The sequence below is a fragment of the Nannospalax galili genome, unplaced genomic scaffold, assembly GCF_000622305.1.
Source record: "Nannospalax galili isolate Female #2095 unplaced genomic scaffold, S.galili_v1.0 scaffold300, whole genome shotgun sequence".
NCBI classification, from domain to species: Eukaryota; Metazoa; Chordata; class Mammalia; order Rodentia; family Spalacidae; genus Nannospalax; species Nannospalax galili.
In genome coordinates, this window is record NW_008347322.1 from 3,244,142 (window position 1) to 3,252,899 (window position 8,758).

The 8,758-nt window shown below is 48.5% G+C and overlaps 1 protein-coding gene across 1 annotated transcript in view; it reads left to right on the forward strand.

Annotated features, from left to right (window-relative positions):
• The window catches only part of Coq4 (coenzyme Q4), a 19,289-nt gene that overhangs the window by 3,903 nt on the left and 6,628 nt on the right, over positions 1–8,758 (forward strand). The window contains exons 3-4 of the mRNA XM_008843976.3: positions 366–462; positions 940–1,042. Coding sequence (XP_008842198.1) covers positions 366–462; positions 940–1,042 — 200 coding nt within the window. The remainder of the gene's footprint in view (positions 1–365; positions 463–939; positions 1,043–8,758) is intronic.

The following is an 8,758-nucleotide window of genomic DNA, read 5'->3' on the forward strand; positions in this document are numbered from 1 at the left end:
AAACAACAGCAAAAAAAAAGATAGCTCAGCAGATAAAAGTGTTTGTTGCCAAAGTTGAAGACCTGAGTTCATTCCCTAGGCAGAAGGAAAGAACTGACTCCTGCCTGCCTGTTATTTTCTGATCTCCGCACATGTACCATAGCATATGTACACAAAATAAATATATATAATTTTTTAAAAGGAAAAAGTAGTAATTTAGTACTTTGAGCCCTTATTGTGTGCCAGCTGAGCATCTAACATGACTCCTTACAACTAAGGTAGATACTGTACCTGTTTTGTCATGTAGGAAATGAAGACTCAGACCTGGCCAGGCATAGAAGCCTGAGATCCCATCCCCCATATATGCCCATTTCTGTTTTTTTCAGACATGGTTGCAGTTCTAGGAGAGACCACAGGATGCCACACCCTGAAGGCCCTGAGGGACCAGATGAAGAGGGATCCAGAAGGGGCCCAGATCCTACAGTAGGTCCCAACTCTGCCTGGAGATTTGGGGGCATTCTTTTGGGGTCATGATCTCTATATAGTCACACCCTATCGGTTTTCTTCCTCTAAGGACCTTTTCAGAGGACCATGGATGGGCACTGACTGGGCACTGCTCAGCTCCAGAAGCACATGTATGTGTGTGAACGATGATATCCTGTGTTGTGCAATGTGTTGGCTTAGCACAGTGCCAACCACAGGATTCTGCCTGCATTAAGTTCCTGTAGCTTGCTAGTTGTCTTCCTCCTGATATGCTAGCTCTACGCCATCCCTGTAGGGTCTTTTGTGAGTGCCCTCGTCACATCTGTGGCCTGCCTCTCTGCCTCCTGGAGGTAGCAGCTAGGACTCCATCAAGGCTTGTGGCCACATTCTTCCCATACTAAGCTTCCTCCGGGTGGACCTTGTACTTACCTTGGCCAACACCCTCCCAGTGCCTACCTCCTGCATTCTACCTTTCAGGGAGCGTCCCCGGATCTCACGGTCCACCCTCGACCTAAGCAAGCTCCAGAGCCTGCCTGAAGGCTCCCTGGGCCGTGAGTATCTCCGTTTCCTGGATGTAAATGTGAGTTTTCAGCTATTGTGCTTCTGGTAGTCACCAAGAAGGGCAGGGGAGTGGCAGGGGAGTGGTGGCCTAGGGCAGGAGGATGCCTAGGCTGCCACCATGGCAGGACTGCTTCTCAGCCTTTGACATCTTCTTTGGGATGGGCAATGGGCTGGGAACATCGTTCCACATAATAGTACTGGCTGGAGGTTATTGACCTCCAGCTGCATGCCAACCACCAGGCTCATACATGCTCTCACTGGACCTTCCCAGTACCTATCAAGTATGTTCTATTGACATCCTCTTACAACAGATGAGGACACAGGCACAGCTCAATCAAACAGCTAACTACACAGCCAGTATCCCCAGAAGCAGCACTGAACCCCAGATCACACTCGGAACCCCTGCACTGTGTTCCCCTTCTGATCTAGAGTGTACTCAGTATGGCACTCTGTGGCCCAGGCAGTGAGGATGGTGGGAGTTTCAAGGGGCTTCCCAACTACTGAAGAGCTCCCTATTCAGTATCTGCTTTGTGCTGCCTGCTTCTTGTTCCATGCACTGGGGTGTAACAGGCAAGGTCTCTGTCCTTGTGGGACATGGGCTCTAGTCTAGAGGGGCATATAATAAAATGGTTAAAAAAAAATCCTGGGGCCTGGGATGTGGCTCTCTTGGTAGATGCTTGCTCAAAGGCCTGGGCTCAGCACCCAGTACTGCACAAACATAGTGTCCTGATGCATGCTTGCCATCCTGGCACATACGAGTGGAGGCAGGAGGATCACCATGACTACATAGGGAGTTTGAGGCCAGCCTGAGATATACAAGACTTTGCCCTTCCGTGCCCCCCTCCCTTTTTTTTCCCCCCCCCAGTTAAAGTATTTCTTGAGTTCTTAGAATGTACCAGACCCTCTTCTCAGCCATGGCCTAGCAGATTGGTGCTGTGAAGAAAACAAGATAATAGGGCAGAGTGCAACTCTGGAGTCAGGGAGGGCATGGCCACTTCTGATTGAGTGGTCAGGAGAGGCCCCTCTGTGGGGACTTGTTAGATGAGGAGAGCTGCCCCTGGAGAGCTTGGGGAGGAGCTCTCTAAGCAGGCAGAACAAGTTTAAGAACTCTATTTAAAAAAGAAAATGGAGCCTGGCATGATGGCTCATGTCTTTAATCCCAGCACTGGGAGGCAGAAGCAGGGGGATCTTTGTGAGTTCAAGGCCAGCCTGGCTTATATAACAAGTTCTAGCCCAGCTGGGGCTACAGGGAGACCCTGTCTCAAAAAAAAAAAAAAAAAAAAAATGGGAGGAACTGGGGCTGCAGCTCTTTAGTTGACATTTGCTCACGAATGGGTTCCATCCCCAGCAGAAGAATAAACAAAGGCAAAGCAAACCTCAGGAGTGGATGGGGGGAAGGGAAGGAGTAGGCTGTGATCAGCCAGGGCCTTGGGAAAGAATCTGTATATTTTGTAACAGGAACCATTAGAAGTCATTGGAAAGGTTGATCAAAATAGTAACACAACCTGATTTGTGAAAGAACCTTAGGATACAGCTGACCCACTCCCCACTGTCGTTCCCCCCCCCATCATATACACATCCCATTGAAGCCAGGTGGCTCTCCAAGCAGGAGCCAGCCAAGCTGAAGGAGGAGGGTGACCAGAGTTAGCTGCACAACAGGGTTTCTCAGCTTGTACTGCCGATGCCATGGCTGGCCGATGGGTTGGGAGGTCGTTCTATGCTTTGTCCACCAGCATCCCTGGCCTCTACCCTCCAGATAACAGTTTGCACGTACTCCATAAATGTGTCTAGACATTGCAGAGGTCTCTGGCAAGCAGTTGTGAACCAGTATTCAATAAGCACATTGTCCCAAGACTGTAACCTGCCCCTTGTCCTCCCCTGATACCGCTGGCTTTTCAGGGCAGTCGCTTGCCCTAGTTTCACCAAGATGCAAGGTATATCATCAGTGGGAAACCAGGAAGACCTGCCCTAAGTGCCATCCTGGGATGGACAGCTTCTGCTGTTCTCCATAGCCTTTAGTCCTGTTGCTGGGGATGGGAAGGGCTAGTGGGGACGGGCCTCCCTGGGGCACCTTACCCAGTATTTTCCCTAGTATGGTGGCAGTCTGGAGATACAGCACTTCTAGAACAAGGAAATCAACAAGCACAAATGGGAATGAACACCTTGACCCCATAGTTTTAAGTAAAGGTTCAAGGTGAGGTCACAAGAACTGAGGCTGACCTCACTGAGAAGTGTGGTCATCCTGCAGTGAGTTACTCTTCCCAGCGTCACAACCCTGTACAAATCCTTCTGGAAGTACGGGGGACAGATCTTTTATCTTCAGGGCACTTACATGGCCGATTGATAGTGGCTGTCACAGCTTTGGAATCCAGCAGACTCTGGACCGTTCCAAACTTACTCAGCCACTTTATTAGCTCCATGATCTTAGGCAAGTTACTTTATCTTTCTGAGCTACATTTTTCTCACCTGTTTCTGAAGTTAGCGATAGTGTCTACCTCTTAGATTGCTGAGAGGGCAAAGTATGCCACTGTAGGTGCAGGACAGTGGACAGGGCAGCACATAGTAGGTCCTCCAATAAAGGTAGTTGCTGTCACTGAAGTAGCTTTGACTTCAAACAGCAAGAGGAAGTGAGGTCTTGAGACCCAGCAGGGTCACAGATTCACACCAAACAGAACCATACCAGCTGCCCCAAAACAATGATCCCTTGGCTTCTGGACAAGCTGAGGCCACACTTCAGGAAGACCAGGCTGACCCCGCAGTGTGGTGGCCCTGCTGAGGATTCAGGAGCAGGAGAGTCCACCCTATCTGGGGTCAGAGTAGTGCCCTGGAGTGCACACACCTGTGATCCCAGCACTCACTTAAGAGGTTGAGTCGGGAGAATTGCCATGAGTTCAAGGCCAGCCAAGGCTACATAGTAAACCCTGTCTCAAAAAAACCAAAATGGGGGCTGGAGAGATGGCTTGGCGGTTAAGAGCAGTGACTGCTCTTGCAGAGGACCTGGGTTCAATTGCCAGCACCTGCATGATGGCTATGAACCGTCCTTAACTCCAGTTCCAGGGGAATCCGAAGCCCTCTTCTGACCTCCGACAGCATTATATGACACAGGTGCACTCACATACATGGAGGCAACACACTCATACACATAAAAATAAAATAGAAACAAAACAAAAATGTTGTTCACCTAGGCCCCAGACCAGGCATCAGAATTATAACAGTAAGCAAAATAGCCACCCCTGACCTCATGTATAGAAACCAAACTCAAGCTTCATGGGTAATTAAAGCCTCCTAATGGCCCTGAAATAAAAGCAAAAGGAAGCGATCCAGCGTGGTAGCACACTTCTTAAATCCTAGCACTCGGGAGGCAGAGGCAGGAGGATCCATGTGAGCTCAAGGTCAGCCTAGGCTACATAGCCAGCTCCAGGCCAGCTGGGGCTACATAGTGAGAGATCCTGCCTCAAAAAAAACAAAAGTGAGCAGGTAGGATTAATTTAATAATATATTTTGTTTAGCCTAACATATACACACACACACATATGTGTGTGTGTGTGTATATATATGTGTATATATATATAATATTAGCATTTATTTTTTGTTTTTACTTTTTGAGATAGTATAGCTCTGACTGGCCTGGAAATCACTATGTAACCAGGTTGACTTCCAATTCACAGAGATCCAGCGGCCTTGGCCTCCCATGCAGAGGGATAAAAGGTGTGTACCACCAAGCCTAGCTATTTCGATTTTTTGGGACAGACATACATAGCCCAGGCTGGATTTAAATTCACTATGTAGCTAAGGGTGACCTTGAACTCCTGATCTGTCTGCTTCTACATTCCAAGTACTAGGATTACAAGTGTGCACCAATATACCCAGTGGTATGTGGTGATGCTGGGGCTGGAACCCAGGGTCCTGTGCATTACTAGATAGGCACGCTGCTAACTGGGCTACATCACCAGCCCATCTTAATTTTTTTTTTGTCTTTTTGAGACAGGATCTCCCTGTAGCTCCAGCTGTTCTGGAACTCACTATGTAGACCAGGCTGGCCTCGAACTCAACAAAGATCTCTCTGCCTCTGCCTCCCAAGTGCTGGGATTAAAGGCTTGCGCCACCACACCCAGCCCCCATCTTAACAATTTTTAAGTGTATAGTTCAGTAACTGTATATTCATTGTGGGGTGCGTGCGTGCATGCGTGTGTTTGTGTTTGTGTGCCTGCATATGTGTGGAGGCCAAAGGTTGACATCAGGTATCTTGCCAATCCCCACCTTATGTTTTCACATAGTCTCTTACTGAAACCTCGAGCTTATCAGTTCTGCTAAACTGGCTGGTCAGGGAACTCCAGGGAGCCCCCTGCTTCTGCCTCTCTATAGGCACATGCTGCTGCAACCAGGCTTTTGGGGGGCTGTTTTGTTTTGAGACAGGGTAGTACCAATTGGCTGGAACTCGCTATGTAGTCCATTCTGGCCGTAGAGATCCTCCTGCCTCTGCTTCCTGAGTGCTAGGATTAAAGGCCTGTACCACCACAACTGGCCCTATTTGTTAATTTAAATTTTTTTAGGGGGGGCCTTCTTTTTTTGAGACAGGGTTTCCCTGTAGCCCCAGCTGTCCTGGAACTCGCTATGTAGACCATGCTGGCCTTGAACTCACAGAGATCCGTCTGCCTCTGCCTTCCAAGTGCTGGGGCCACAGGTGTGCGCCACCATGCCTGGCACATTTATCTATTTTGTGTTATGTGTATGAATGTATTGCCTCCATGTATGTAAGTGTACCTATGTCATACAATGCCTGCAGAGGTCAGAAGAGGGTGTTGGGTTCCCTGGAACTGAAGTTATGGATGGTTGTTAGCCACCATGTGGGTATTGGGAACTGAACCCAGGTCCTCTGCAGCCACTACTCTTAACCACTGAACCATCTCTCCAGTTCCCTAATTTTTTTCTCTTCATCTTTTTTTTTCTCTTTTTGAGCCAGGGTCTCACTGTAGTCCCAGCTGGCCTTGAACTCACAGAGATCTGCCTGCTTCTGCCTCCCAAGTGCTAGGATTAAAGGCATGTGCCACCATGCCCCACTCTTTTTTTTTGGAGACAGGGCCTCCCTGTAGCCCCAGCTGTCCTGGAACTCACTATGTAGACCAATCTGGCCTTGAACTCACAGAGATCCGCCTGTCTCTGCCTCCTGAGTGCTGGGATTAAAGGTGTGTGCCACCACGCCTGGTTTAATTTATTTTTATTTTTATTTTATGTGTATACATGTATTGCCTGCATGTAGGTAAGTGCACTCAGGTCATGCAATGCCCATGGAGAACAGAAGAAGCTGTCGGATCCCCTGGGACTGGAGTTACAGACAGTTGTTAACTGCCACGTGGGTGCTGGGATTGGAACCCAGGTCTTCTGCAAGAACAGCCAGTGTTCTTAACCACTGAGCCATCATCTCTCCAACCCCAGAGATACAGCTAATGAAACCAAACTAACGGGATGGGAGCAGATTACTGTCTCATACCCACTAAGACACTTCCTCTTCCCCACTAGGGACTTTAGAACCAACAGACTACAAACCTTATATGTGAACTGGAGTAAACCCCAGAGGGTGCCAGTCCCCCAAGATCCCTGTCTCAGGTGTCCCCTTTTGGCAGGTATGGGCAGAAATAGCAGGGTTGGGCCATGTGTAGTGGCACATCTTTAATCTTGGCTGAACAGGCAGAGGCAGGCTGGTCTTTGTGAGTTCCAGGCCATCCAAGGGTATACAGGGAGACCTGGTCTCAAAAGGAAGGGAGGAAAAGGTGGGGGTCGGGGGAGAGAAAAAAAGGAGGAAGGGAGGGAGGGAGTGAGAAAAGAAGAAAGAGCAGGGTTTTCGGATGGGGTATGAGCTTGTTGGGAGTGGTGGAGAGGCAACCAGTGGCTGGCCAGTTGGGCACTAGGACTTGATGGTGTTGGACCCCCAGACTGGGGTACCCAACGTTCACGGGAGGTCGCACCCCAATAACTCAGTCCTCAAATCAGGAGATTCAACAAGCATGAGGATTTATTGGCGTTTTGCAAAACGGACTCCCACCTCACTCGGAGGACAGAAGTCCAGAGCCCAGTTTACAGGTTTCTTTTAAAGACAATCGGCGGCTATGTGCCAAGCAGAGGTAGGGGGAATTTCTGGGATGATTTCCAGCTTGAGCAGAGGAGCATGAAAAAGGTCAGCTCAGTTTGTTCTTAGCATTCAGAATTATTTTTCATTTTTACTTCCTTGTACAGTTTTTCTCAGGCCTGGGGATTTTAGTTTAAATCCATTATTCTGGGGGCTTTGGATCCATCAAAAGAGGGGTGGGGAGGGAGGAAAAAGGGACGGCAGGGAGGGAGGGAGGAAAGAACCCAAGGAAATAGAACACCTAAACAAGTACACATAAATTAGGGTTATTTGATCAAAGACTGATCAGGGACATTTGGCATGAACAAAAATGTTTGCCACACTCAGAAAGTTAGCTTGTCTATAGTGAATGGATCTGGATCCCTCTATTTCATCTTTCCTTTTTTTTTAACTACTAGGTTGAGATAGGCAAAACTGTGTTAGTGGTTGTACGGGTTCTTGGCTCTTCCAAACACCCATTCCGAAATAAGTACTTCAGAAACATGGACCTTAGACTGCAGCTGGCTTCTGCCATTGTCACCCTGAGGTGAGTACCCTTCAAGTGCTACTTTTCCTCCTCCTGCTGACCTGTGAGCTTTCCCTTAGGTTAGTCAGATCTTCTTTTGCAATGGAGCCTCTCAGTCTATACGTACTTCCTATATTCAGTGTTCTACAATGTGCATTCAAGCTGGGTATGATGGTGCACGTTAGAAATAAATTCTGCTGGGCATGATGGCACGTATCTTTAGTCTCAAGCACTCAGGAGGCAGAGGCAGATAGATCTCTGTGACTTCCAGGTCAGCTAGAGCTACATAGTGAGACCCTGTCTCAAAACAACAGAAAAGACCAGGCATGGTGGTGCGCACCTTTAATTCCAGCACTAAGGAAGCAGAGGCAGGTGGATTTCTGTGAGTTCAAGGCCAGCCTGGTCTACATAGCAAGTTCCAGGCCAGCTGGGGCTACAGGGAGACCCTGTCTCAAACAGGACCATGCTAGCTACACAGGGAGTTAACCCAGAGTTACATGTCCACCAAGCCCCTTTGATTGATCACCTGCCAGATAGTTAACACAGGGAGATGGGGACTCCCTTGACTGAGGGCAAACCTACAAACAAGAAGAATTATTAAACATCTCTGGAGAATTTTATTTTTAAGGGGTTGGATGTTTTGTGCAGATGTCATCTTTTAGCGTCCTCTTGAGTCGGGGCTCTTTTGGCATGGGAAGCGAGGATTCAAGCCGAAATCCCGTCTACTTTAAGGGCTGTGGGTGTAGTCAGGAGAACTGTGTAGGGCTCTTTCCACCGTGGTTCAAGAGTCTTCACGTTGTGTCTTCTCACGTACACCTGATCTCCAATTTGGTAGGAGTGAGGCGTTTGTGGGCTTCCAGGCCGGAAGACAGCAGCCAAGGGCTTCCAATCCTGGTTCTGGATGATCTGAAGGGCTTGGAGTCTTGTTTTTAAGCTGGGGTTATCAAAGGAAGAGGGCAAGGGGGACAAAGTTACATTGAGAACAGGAGGTGGTCCTCCAAAAAGGATTTCGTAGGGGGTTAAGCCATGTATAGCAGGAGTATTTCTAGTCCGAAATAGAGCTAGAGGTAGGAGCTGCACCCAGTCTTTAGTGCCAGTCTCTA